General features: G+C 54.0%; 1 protein-coding gene across 10 annotated transcripts in view; it reads right to left on the bottom strand.

Moving 5' to 3' along the window:
* The window catches only part of TCF3 (transcription factor 3), an 83,101-nt gene that overhangs the window by 33,717 nt on the left and 36,502 nt on the right, over positions 1-12,882 (bottom strand). For 6 of the 10 annotated variants that reach the window (XM_088067886.1, XM_088067888.1, XM_005531339.3 and 3 more), the window contains 2 exons: positions 5,824-5,897; positions 4,672-4,768 (listed from right to left, as the gene is read on the bottom strand). In XM_088067886.1, coding sequence (XP_087924012.1) covers positions 4,672-4,768; positions 5,824-5,897 — 171 coding nt within the window. The remainder of the gene's footprint in view (positions 1-4,671; positions 4,769-5,823; positions 5,898-12,882) is intronic. The other 4 variants (XM_088067887.1, XM_088067891.1, XM_088067893.1 and 1 more) reach the window with 1 other exon arrangement.

The following is a 12,882-nucleotide window of genomic DNA, read 5'->3' as shown; positions in this document are numbered from 1 at the left end:
GCCATTTCTCTCACACACCACAGAATCACAGAATAGCCTGAGCTGGGATCCTCAGGGATCATCGAAGTCCAACTCCTGGCCCTGCACTTGACAGCCCAAGAAAAAATATTTAAATGCTGCCTACAAGTTTTTCCAGCAGCCACTGGCAGAACCAGTGCCCCTACATCACACCAGCCCCAGCACAGTCACCACCCACCGTGCACCTCCCCCAGCCCCACACTCCTAATTCCATTAGAATTCCATTAGAATTCTGGCCTGGGGGAAAAGGAGAGGCAAAACACAGCCAGGGATTAAAAACAGGGAGGAAAGAAAGAAGTTAAAAAACCAGGAGCAGCAACAACCCCCTGATTAAACCCATTGTCCAGGAAGACCCCCATCTACAGGCACTGACAATACCCACCCGATTAGGAACACTGCTCTGAAAGGCAGCTAATTACTAGAAATAATTACTAGAAAGAAATCTGTTATGGCTTATCAGTTTCCTCACTGTTTAACCGCCACTCCCTGCCTGTCCCTGCTGAAGATGAATGGTAAATTGTGAAACTGGTGACTTCAAACAGACAGAAAAGCCCTTCTCACCCTCCTCACCCTCTGGGACAAGCCAGGTTGTCACTGTGCTGTGTCCTGGCACCACCCTGGGACAGCCAGGAATGCCCAGGCTGGGAAGCTCAGAACTCCCCAGGAGGTTCCCTGTCCTCCAGGAGCAGCACTAAAGGCTCAAACCTGGAAAACTTGGAGGGAGCAATGGAGAGCTCAGACATTGGTTCTGCACCTGCTCACCTGGTTCAAAGCCCCCCACCTAGCATCAGTGCTTCTCATTCAGAGCACTGATGGTGTTTCCATCAGGGATTTAGAATCATGGAATCCTGAAATAGCCAGAGCTGGGAGGGACCCACAGGGATCATTGAGTCCAACCCTGGCCAGACCCCCCAACATTCCCACCCTGAGCATCCCTGAGAGCGCTGTCCAAACGCTCCTGGAGCTCTGGCAGCCTTGGGGCCGGGCCCATTCCCTGGGGAGCCTGGGCAGTGCCAGCAGCCTCGGGGGGAAGAACCTTGCCCTGAGATCCATCCCAAGCCCTGGCACAGCTCCAGCCCTTCCTGGGCTCCTGTCCCTGTCCCAGAGCAGAGCTCAGCCCCTGCCCCTCCGCCTCCCCTCGGGAGGAGCTGCAGCCCCCGAGGAGCCTCCCCTCAGTCTCCTCTGCTCCAGCTGAACGAGCCAAGTGCCCTCAGCTGCTCCTCAGAGCCTTCCCCAGCTCCGTGTCCCTCCTTTGAATGCTTTCTAATTTATTTTCTTATTCTTTTGACAAATTTAGGTTACTCCGTCCAGTACAACACAGCCCAGAGCTCCCTGCCCAGTCCATCCTGTAGAGAGCTCTGATTTTCCCCATCACCTGTGGAACTGAAGCTGTGGCAGAGGGCAGTGACTGAAGATTCCCCTCACAGTGCCTTTAATGAGAGCAGGAGGGGCATCACCCACAGCACTGTGGGACCCTGGATGGGGGAGCATCTCCCACAGGTGCTGTGTCTGTGCAGCCTCTCTTGGCTCTGTGCAGAAGGTGCCTCCCAAAACCAAGCTCCCATTGTGCCCCATGTTCATCCAAAGAACATCCATGAGCTCAAACTCAATGGCTGAATAGAAATCAGTGCTTTTCCTTTCAAACTGCTTTTGGATCAGGTGTGCACCCTGTGATCCACACAATCACCACCACCCAGAGACTGGGCTGGACTGGGTGAGGAGCAGTGACCGTCCTCTGGCTGCCACCGTCTGCTGCTCCTGCTCTGGGGCCACTGCAGGGAACAACAGGGATTAAATCAAAGCTTTGCACTCCCCAGCTTGACCCCAGGGGCTCAGCAGCCCCTTCCTCACTGCCCCTGGGAGGGGACTTGGGCTGGGGAGCGGGACCCTGGGAAGGGAAGGAGGGCTTGGGTTGGGGTGACACCTAAAGCCCAACTGGGACAGGGATGTAGCCTGTGTGCAATTCAGGGATGTGCTGGCAGTGTCCTGCTCCTCTCAAACTCACACCATGTGGAAAATTGAGGCAAAAAATCACCATTTGCTCCATTGCTCCAACAAATGCTGCCTGCTGTAGTGTCCCTTTGCTGTGGAAAGGTGCTCCCTGTCCCTAAAGCCCATCCTCAGAGGATAGGGGGCTGCAGCCTGGCCTGGGACATGCATGGACTCCAGGAACACAAAATCCAAAGGATAGGGGTCCCAGGAGGAGCCATCACCACCTTGACTGCTCAGATCCCCAGCTTTGGGGGTCCCTTTCAGCTCAGCCTCCCTCTCTACTGGCCCAACCCACTATTGCCAACACAGAGCATCCATGCTGCTCCCAAAATGGTTCTTCCCACAGTTCCTGATCCTCTTTGAAGGAATAGAGGTCGAGTGAGAGATAAAAATTCTGCTCTTGGAGAAGGGTTTAGATGTTTCACACACCTTTCATCCATCAACAACCACAACATGTTCATCCCCTCCACCTCCTCATGTTTTAAAATTCCCTGATTCCACTCAACCACCCCATTAACATGAACTTCCCACCCTGAGGGGCATCTTGCTGGCAGCCAGGACCTGGCAGACAAGGGGACACATTTCCAAAACTCCCCTTTCCCTACCATTTCCCCTCTGCTTTTACAGAAGCATTATTTTATTTTCCTGCCTTTCCTCTCCCTTATCCCTTTGCATTTTCCCACTCTGAAAGTTTTCAGAAGCAGCTTGGAAAAGAGGAAGAGAAAATCCCACCCCTGCTCTTCCCCATGTCCTTTCTTCACAGCACATAAGCCAAGAGGTAGGTTTAGACTGTATATTGGGAAGAAATTCTTGGCTGTGAGGGTGGGCAGGCCCTAGCACAGGTTGGCTGTGGCTGCCCCTGCATCCCTTGAAGTGTCCAAGGTCAGGCTGGACGGGGCTTGATGCAGCCTGAGACAGTGGAAGGTGTCCCTGTCATGGCAGGGGGTGGCACTGGATGGGCTTTGAGGTCCTGTCCCACCCAAAGCACTCCATGATTCTTTGATTCTACAATGAAAACTGATTTATGAATTTTGGAACCTGTTCCCAGAATCGATGCTTTCTACTTTAACCACATTCAATTTTAGGAACAAAAGGGACTTGGAAATATGAGGAACCCTTTCCTGCCTGCCTGTTCCCTGTATCAGTGGTGACCCCCCTGGGGAGATGCAGCCCCTTGAGCCTGGGGCCAGAGTGTGGCCACAGTCCTGCTGGCCCCAGGGCCAGCGCTCATCCTCAGCTCCAGAGCCACTGCAAATGGCCCCACGTGCCGGGGACCGGTCGGGCTCGCAGGGAGAGCTGCAGTGGCTGCCAAGGACCCGGAGCCCCGGCTTTGAGAGGGAGCCAAAGGCATCTTCCCCACACACATCAAAGGGGAAACCTCCGTGTTCCTCCCCAGGCAGCTCCTTCTCAACTGGGAACTCTCAAGGCTGCCTTGGCCCCGGGTGTGGGATGGGCTGGGATGGGTCCCCCCACGCACATCCCCCTCAAGCCGCACTGAGCTGCAGCAAGGCTCCCCTGTCCTACTCAAAAACTTCTTTGTGCTCCACTTACATCCTCCTGGGGAGGGAGGGAAAGGAGGAACTGCCCAGAATGGCTCCTCCCCCTGCACAGGATCCCCAGGGGACACCCAAACCTTGTCCCCCAACAGCACAAGAGGTGAAAGGGGGGAGCAGAGCTCATAGGGAGCACCAAGCCCTGACCCAGGCCAGGAGGGGCCAATGTGTGGCTGCTCCTGTTCCAGCATGACCCTGCTCTGCTCTTCCCCTTTGCCACCACATCCACAAAATCCACAGAGGGGATTTTGTTTTGGGGGGATTTTCTGTTTCAAACATGACTCCCTTTTCTTATCCCTCCCTCCCAACCATGAGCAAGCCCTGCCCTGGCCCCACTCCTTCCACTTGTGCTGGAGTGTTTTAACCACCCCTGTGTGTATAAAGATGGGGAGGACTAACCCCAATTCCTGACCTAATGCCATTAGAGCTCTCTAAGCCCTCCAGGAGGGATATTTCTGCTCTTAATCTCTCCTCCCACCCCTGAGCTGGGAGAGATGACCGAGTGAATGGTCACACAGGATCACCGTCCCCAGCACTCGCCAGTCCCTGTGAGCTCCTCAAACTGCCTGCCTGGAGCTGGGGATGGAGTGGCCAGACAAGGCTGCTGGAGCCTGGCAGGATATGGAAAGAGGCCCCTCCAACCCCCACTGCAGCAAAGGGGGCACCCCCAACTCTCTGGGAAGTGACACAGCCACCGGCCCCTTGCAAATCACAGTCACCCAGTGGGTCTGGTTGGAAGCGACCACGGTGGGATCATCTGATCACAACTCCCCAATCAAGAAGGGTCATCCCAAGTCCTTAATAAATCCTTAACAATGTGCATCTCTCCCATCTGTAATTCCCAGTTCCCAGGAGCACACTCAGCCCACCCTGGAGGGCATCGACCCCTGCTACTGCCTTGGAGTGCTACCATAAAGCAGGGAAAAATAACCACACACATAAAACAGCTGGCACTGATGGCACCCTCTGGGTACCACCTCCCTGGACCACAGCCTGGAGAAGACCTGGAGCAGGTCCAGCACCGGGAACAGCAACGCTGTCCCAACGCTCCCCCCAGTGCCACGTGTCCCCTGCCCTGGGGACCTGGCAGGCAGCTGCAGGCACTCACCCACGAGTCCAGCTCCCAGGAATGGTGACGAGGAGATGCTGTTGTGGGATGGCAGCTCCCGGTGCTCACCGTAGTGGGGGCCTTCGCCATAGCTCTGCTGGGACAACAGGGGACAGTCACACCTGATGTGGGGATGCTGAGCCCAACCCTGAAACACTGCCAGGGCCCAGCCTCACCCAGCAAGGGGCAAAGCCAGAGGCTCCTTATGAAAAGGGCATGGAAAGGGTTTTATCGTCATGCCAAGGGAGAGCTGTGCAGTGCAGAGGCTGTGGTGTTGGGAGGGGACATGGCAGCTGGGGATGTGGGGACAGGGGACATGGAACCATGCTTTGCCCTGTGCTGGTAGCTCTTGGGCAATTTGGCACCCACCAAGTAAAGGCCAGACAGCCCCTCCCTGAACCAGGAGGGTGAAGGGGCAAGGAAAAGGCTGGATAAATATAAATGTATATTTTTAGATATATTTATATAAAAATATAAATTCTAAACATACAAATGAGAGTTGACACCACAGTCCCAGCTCTGTCACTGACCAGAGGGAAAGAAAAGGTGCCATTGCAAAAACGAATCACACAAACCCATTACAACAAAAATGACACCATTTCCGTGAAGTTTGTGGCATTTCTCTCTTCCCATACTCGGGCCCCTGTCATGAGGTGTTGTAGCCTCAACTCCTTCCCTGAAAAACCCTTCCCAAGTTCTCCATTCCCACCAAAGGTGCCATGTCCAGACAATGTGGTGGATTCCAGGGATTCCCTCCTCAGGTTCCCAAAGTCTTGTGGGGTGGGTGCTCAGAAAGCTTTGCCATCAGATGAGATCCCCTGACCCACCCATCTGTGTCTCCTGCAGGTAGTCTCCCCTGGGCCCCCTCTCCCCAGACCAACACTGAGTGCAGGGAGGGAGATGCCTGAGCAGCCACCGAAGCCCATCTTAGTGCAGGTCTGGGAGAGGGTTTTGGAGGAGAAACCTCAAGGGGACCTCAAGGCAGCAAAGCCTGGGGAGATGGGGATGAGGGAAACCCTAGACAAGTTCACAGAACCCATGTCCAAAATGGGGCAAGAAAAGCTGTTCCAGGGTTGGACCGAACACTCTGAAAGGCCTGGGAAAGACCCAGTTTGTTTTGGTTGGAGCTTGGTGTTTGTGCTTTGTCCTTACCCTTCCTTGGTCAAACGTGGAGCTGTTTTGATCTGCCGTTCCCCAGGAACCTGATCCCGGTCTTTCATCCAAGCCTACCGAAAAACAGGAAGAACAAAGGTTACTCTTTGCTTTATCAGCAAAGCCTCAAAGGTGTTCTCGTAAAATTAACTCTTCCTTCTACAAACAAAACAATATTTTCATTAATAAACCACTTCCACTTGGCGTGACCGAGCCTCCCCTCTGCCTCCTCACCTTCCCACTCCCGCTGGGAGTTACTCCACAAACTTCAAAGCAAATCCCACCACAGCCTGGAAATGGTTCAAAACATGGGACAGTGGGAAGAGGAGAAACAAGTATTTTAACTCCTTTATTCCAGAGAGCACCCACAAACCTCTTTCCCCGGAGAGTGATGGTGACAGGAACTAACTATAAATCAAAACCACATTGCATCCATTTGGATGCTCCAGCAGGACTTGAATTTTGCCCATGGTGCTGCAAGATCATGGGCCAAACTCTGCTCAACCTGAGCAGAGTGAAAGAGTGCCCAGAGGCAAAATCCTCAGGTGGGAATTGCTGGGGGGTCCAGCGTTACAGAGTCACCTGTCCAGGGGTGATCTTCCAGCACCTCAAGGTTCCCCTGAGGAAGTGGGGCCATCAGAGCACACCCCCAGCCTTCTCAGCTTCAGCCCTCCCAAAAATATCCTTGGCAAAAAGCTATCCAAAACAGATGAGCAGAGGAGCAGGCAGAAGGTTTTGCAATGTTTCTGCACAGGCTGAGGTGGGAATCGGCTCCTTTCATCCCCTGCCAAGTCCATGCAGGCAGCACCTCCTGGGCTGCACAAGGCACCCAGGGGAGTCAGAGAATCATGGAATGCTTTGGGCTGGAAGGGACCTTACTCAGCTCATCCCACCCCTGCCATGGCAGGGACACCTCCCATCATCCCAGGCTGCTCCAAGCCCCCTCCAGCCTGGCCTTGGGCACTGCCAGGGATCCAGGGGCAGCCACAGCTGCTCTGGGCACCCTGTGCCAGGGCCTGCCCACCCTCCCAGCCAACAATTCCTGCCCAATATCCCATCCAGCCCTGCCCTCTGGCAGTGGGAGCCATTCCCTGTGTCCTGTCCCTCCAGGCCTTGTCCCCAGTCCCTCTCCAGCTCTCCTGGAGCCCCTTTAGTGAGCTGGGAATGTCCACCATGACACAAAAACCTTGGGATGTTGCATCAGCCCAGCTCCCACATTTCCAGCTGATAGCACAATCACACAGAAGGAACCTTCCCTGGAACACAGCCTCGACCTGACCCAGCTGGAGAATCCCTGTGCTGCTCCATCTCCTGCTCCAGTGGGTGACCAGTGGCTGGTGGGCAGCAGTTGGTGTCCAAAGGGGGAAAATCCAGGGATTTGAGAGAGGCTGGCCAGGGTGGGGGCATCCACCATCTTTGGAGGTGCTGCACAAATGCTGTGAACTCTGCTGGGTTGGACAGGGAGAAATCCCAGATCTGCAGAAGGCTGAGAGTGAGGGTGGCACCAGCCATGGACACTTCCCAGGCCATGGACACCCCCTGCTCCCCACCAGGGGTCATGGCCACACTGGCCATGGAGTGACGCCAGACTCAGCATCCCTGTGGCTCTCTGGGGACCCATCCTGTGCTGGTTCTTCCAATGGGGATGGCACCTGCAGGTGCCCCAGGATGCCCTTTGGGGAGCAAGGAGCTGAGCAGCAGCAAGGCCATGGGGGCAGGGGGTCAGGGCTCACTCCCATTTCGCTTGGCAAAGCTGATTATTATGGCAAACATGCCTTGGATTTGTCTCCTCCGCTCCCCTCACTGTTCATTTAACCAGAAACTTCTTTCAAATTACATCCTTCTATTTCTGTGCCTTTGTGTTAATCATTTCCCCAGAGAATTGGTGTTTAATTGCTGTCTAATTTGCATAATTATGCATATTAATCTCAACACCTAATGAATATTCATAATTCTCATTTAGATTTTGTTTTCTAATCAAAAATTTCCAATGTGATTACTGTGCAGAGCAGGGATAAGCCTCTAATAATACCTTGGATACTAGGGAGAATTACTGCCAATTCTCCCACCTCCTACTTCCTAGAATAAACTTTTGCTTTGCTAATGTGTTTTTCCAAAGCAATTCATCTGCAATCCCTGCAAACCCTGGCGAGGCAGGAGGCAGAAATGCTCCTTTGAGTCATTTTGCTGTCATGGCTGGTTTTAAAGCTCCCAAGGGTCGGGGAGAAGACAGGAGCAGGATCAGCAGCCTTGGACATCCTTGGAAAACTGTTCCCTTTGGCTGGAAGGATGAGAACTGCAATACCACAGTCCCCATGAGGAACCCCAGAAGCCTCAGAGGCAGAGGGGAAGCCAAGGCATGGGGGTCCAGACCCTCACACCCAGCCCTGCCCCGTGCAGGACAGGCTTTGGGGGTCGTGGGCCACCCTGACCTCTCACAGAGCCCTTGGTCCTGCCACCACCCCAACAGCAGAGCAGCATTCTCAGGCCAGAATATGCCTGGAGAGGATGCTCAGTGGGCTCTGGAAGGAGATAGGCTGCCTGGAAATCCAGGGAAATTTTCCTCAGGTTGTTGAGTCTTTCTCCTTTGAATGTCTCTTCAGATATTCAAGAACCTTCAGATAGTCTCTTGAATTATGACAAAAACAATCTGGACAGAATCCTGTGCCCTGTGCTCTGGGATGCCCCTGCTTGAGCAGGGAGATGGGACCAGATGAGCCACCGTGATCCTTCCAACCTCACCCATTCTGGGATTCTGTGCCAAAATTCCTGAAAAATAAAAGTGAATCCTTGTCTGGTCTCCCCAAGGAAGGAGGGAGAGGGGACAGTGAGTGGCGCAGGGGGCAAAGGCTGAAGGTAAGGGTCACACATCCCTTGACAAGGACAAACCCCTGGCACAAGCTGCTGCACCCCGTGGTGCCGCCACCATGGCAGAGACCCTGAAGAGGGGTCAAACCCCTGAGTGCTCCAACAGTGACTGCAGAGGATGAGCCACTCATCTGGAGCATGGCCAGGTCCCCAGCCCTTCTTTGACCACTTTGTGACCTAAATGGAGTCAAAGCAAACCAACCCTTTTTTTTCAGGAAGAAATTCCTCCTTGGGAGGGTGGGCAGGCCCTGGCACAGGGTGCCCAGAGCAGCTGGGGCTGCCCCTGGATCCCTGGCAGTGTCCAAGGCCAGGCTGGACGGGGCTTGGAGCAGCCTGGGATGGTGGGAGGTGTCTCTGCCATGGCAGGGGTGGATGGGCTTTGAGGTCCCTCCCAGCCCAACTCAAATCTGGGATTCTGGGATTCTGTAACCCCCAGGGAAAGCCAAAGTTCTCCTGTACCCTCCAGGTAGTTCCTGTAGCTGCCAAGGTGAAGTGAGGTTCCAGTCTTACACCAAAGCAGCAAAGAGTATCCCAAGGTTCTGGAAGCACCTCTGAAGGTGCCCATGCCAGCTCTGTCTGATGTCTCCTGAGAAATAAAGTCTTGCACCTTCCCCAAGCTGCAGCCACTGGCTAGAAAGGTGCCAGCAAAAAATCTCCCTGTTTTCAGCGCCTGCACCTGCAAGTGTTTTAGGAATTCAGGGATTTCTGGGATGAAGCCAGGAAAAAGCAGACTGCCCTCTTTCAACGTCTGGCATCTGTCCTACATTCCCTGCCAGCCCTCTCTTCCCTCCCTTCGTATTCCTAAGGATCCACAATTTGGCAGCAAATGCCCTTGGCCAGCTCTGCAAAATCCCAATGTTTGGCCATGGGCAGGTGTGTCTGGAAAAGCTCCCATCAGCAGGATCTGTTCCACTCCAGCACAAAGCCCTCGGACACGGTGTCACCCCAAACACGGTCACACATCCTGGCCCTGTGAGCATGGAGCAGCCAGGCTGGACCTGAGTGCAGGGAGAGGAAGGGGAAGGGGGAGAAGGAAGCTGGGGTTGGAAGGACATGGCTCAGCAGCTCCAGGGCTAAACCAAGGGCACCCCAGCAGCGGTAGAGGTGACCCAGGTGCCCAGGGAAGGATCAGAGGCACCTTGGGGCACCTGGAAATGTGTTTCCTGCCTCTGGGCATCACCCAGGAGCTGCCACAGGTGAGATGGAGATGCCATGAGAATCTTCTGGACCCCAACTGCCCATACTTGTGGACAAATCTGCTGCCTTAAAACACCCACAGTGCTGGCAAAAAAAATGATAAATCCAAGTCACTGAAGAGAGATCATGTCCAAAGGGCCGTGGAGCTGCTCCAAGGGCTGGAGCCCCTCTGCTCTGGAGCCAGGCTGGGAGAGCTGGGGGTGCTCACCTGGAGAAGAGAAGGCTCCAGGGAGAGCTCAGAGCCCCTTGCAGGGCCTAAAGGGGCTCCAGGAGAGCTGGAGAGGGACTGGGGACAAGGCCTGGAGGGACAGGACACAGGGAATGGCTCCCACTGCCAGAGGGCAGGGCTGGATGGGATATTGGGAAGGAATTGTTGGCTGGGAGGGTGGGCAGGCCCTGGCACAGGGTGCCCAGAGCAGCTGTGGCTGCCCCTGGATCCCTGGCAGTGCCCAAGGCCAGGCTGGACGGGGCTTTGAGTCCCCTGGGATGGTGGGAGGTGTCCCTGCCATGCCAGGGGGTGGGATTGGATGTGCTTTAAGGTCTCTCCCAACCCAATCCTTTCTGGGATTTTGTGATTCTGTGACTGAAAACTCCCATGGCACTGAGCTGAATTCTGTCTGCATGACAAAGCTCCATCCTGGCAGGGCTTGGCTTTGCCACCCTTCCAGTGCTCTCCCTCAGTGAGGTGTGCGAGTTTTGGAGATACCCACGTGCCCATGCTGCTGCCGGGAGCCAACTTGATTTTAAAATAACCCCATTTCCCAACTACCCAAGTTAAGGCACACTTTCCAATTGAGAAACGACAAAAATAGGAGCTACCTCCTCTCACCATTAATACAGTTATTAAACTGCATACAGATTAATTGTGCATTTTAATAACCCTAAGCATGAATATTCATAACACATTTCTTGCTCATGTTCTAATTAAAACATACTAATAGAATAAGATGTAGCTGTCAGACAGTCTTTTTTTTTTTTCCTCACGGTTTTCCTGCTGCAGCCAAGAAGAGCTGATAGACAAGAGCTGTCCTAAGCTTCATCAGGGATAAAAATGATTTAACCACATTTAAGCTCAGAAAAACCTTCCTTGGTGCAGTAATGGACCCTAGGAAAGGCTATGGACAAGAGACCAGTGACACAGAGCAATGAGAGCTGCTCCCATCCAGGAGGAACAGAGCCACTGTAGACACACAATTCCAACATTACTGGAGAGTAATAGGAAAGGGGAGCTGTTTTACCTAAAGGAGGACAGATTTACTTCAGATATTTGGAGGAAATTCTCCCCTGTGAGGGTGGGCAGGCCCTGGCACAGGGTGCCCAGAGCAGCTGTGGCTGCCCCTGGATCCCTGGCAGTGTCCAAGGCCAGGCTGGACGGGGTTTGGAGCAGCCTGGGGTGGTGGAAGGTGTCCCTGCCATGGCAGGGGTGGCACTGGATGGGCTTTAAGGTCCCTCCAATTGTTCCAGGATTCTATGTAAAAGCATTAACAGGGGGCCAGGTGCTGTGATTCATTCCACATCCCACATCCCACCTGCTCAGTTCCTAGTCTGTGCCTTCCAGCTGCCATCCACGGGAGCCAAAAATGCTGCACCAAGAGAGGCTGGCCTGGTTTTAACAAGCAGGGCCCCCAAACCTACCTGGGCACAGGTGCTTGAGCCCTGAGCTCTGAATGCCCCAGTCTGGGCACAGCACTTGGATATGGTGTGGGAGGGAATGTGGCTCTGGAGTCAGCTCTGACCACCTGCACACAGCCAAACACCCCACAACCTATGGCCTTTGTGTGAACAGGACAGGGTCAGGAGTTGGACTCGATGGTCCTTGTGTGTCCCTTTCCAACTCAGGGTATTCCAGGATTCTGTAAAAGGACTTTCAAAACAAGCTCAGCCCCCAGCCATTGCTTTGCTCAAAGCAAAGCTCAGTGGGTGTGCAGCCATCTCTCCAGATCCAGAGGACATGCAGAGATGGAGAACGGGAATGTTTTGCTCCTGAATCCTCTCACATACCATTTGTAAAGCAAATATAGAGTTTTTGTTCTTAAATCCTGTACCAAGGGATACCCTGAGGAGAACATGCACTCCTGGAAAGCTGCAGCGCTGCAGCCTCAAATCATGGAATGTTTTAGGTTGGAAGGGACCTTAAAGCTCATCCAGTGCCACCCCTGCCATGGGCAATGACACCTCCCACCATCCCAGGCTGCTCCAAGCCCCGTCCAGCCTGGCCTTGGGCACTGCCAGGGATCCAGGGGCAGCCCCAGCTGCTCTGGGCACCCTGTGCCAGGGCCTGCCCACCCTCCCAGGGAGGAATTTCTGGGATTTCTTCCTATGACTCTAAATGTCCCAAAGGCACCTTGTTTTCACCTGTCAGGAGGAGGAGGCAGTGAAGGACCCTCCCAGCAGCTGCAGTGCTGATACTGGGGGACACTGCTGGGGTTTCTGTGCTGCTGGAGCTGTGACTGAGCCAGGCTGAGCCTCTCCCTCCCCCAGCCTCCACAATCTGCCCTCCCTAATCTGATTCCAGCAAAACCACTGGGCCAGGCTTTTCCTTTTTTTTTTTTTTTAAATTCTATTAAAAATATTTAGGCCAAATCCCTCCTGTGGCTGGAGGAGGTTTGGAAGCAGCTGTAGCTGCCACAAAAGTGCATCTTCCATCTTTAGGAGAGACCAAACAGTGCCCATGGTGGAGATTTGAGGGTCAGGAGGGAAATTCCAACTGTGCAGCCACAGCAGTGCCCGAGGGCTGGAGCAGGACAAGGATGTGGTGGCAGCTGGGAGTAAAAACCCCACAGCCAGCAGCTTTTCAAGCTCATGGAACATTTAGATCCATGGAATGGTTTGGACTGGAAGGAGCCTTGAAGAACATCTAGCTCCAAACCCCCTGCAATGGTTATTTAGCCCAGAGGAGCCCTGCTCCCCACCTGCCTCCTTCGGGGCTGGGACAGCACGAGCCAGCACAGGCAGGGCCACCGGTGCCACTGTAATTTGATTTGAAGCAGAGGT

The sequence above is a fragment of the Pseudopodoces humilis genome, chromosome 28 (genome assembly GCF_049639895.1).
Source record: "Pseudopodoces humilis isolate 2021_Gansu_Grassland_sample_001 chromosome 28, ASM4963989v1, whole genome shotgun sequence".
NCBI lineage: Eukaryota > Metazoa > Chordata > Aves > Passeriformes > Paridae > Pseudopodoces > Pseudopodoces humilis.
The sequence above is the reverse complement of the archived record's forward strand: the minus strand, read 5'-3'. Positions and strand labels throughout refer to the sequence as shown.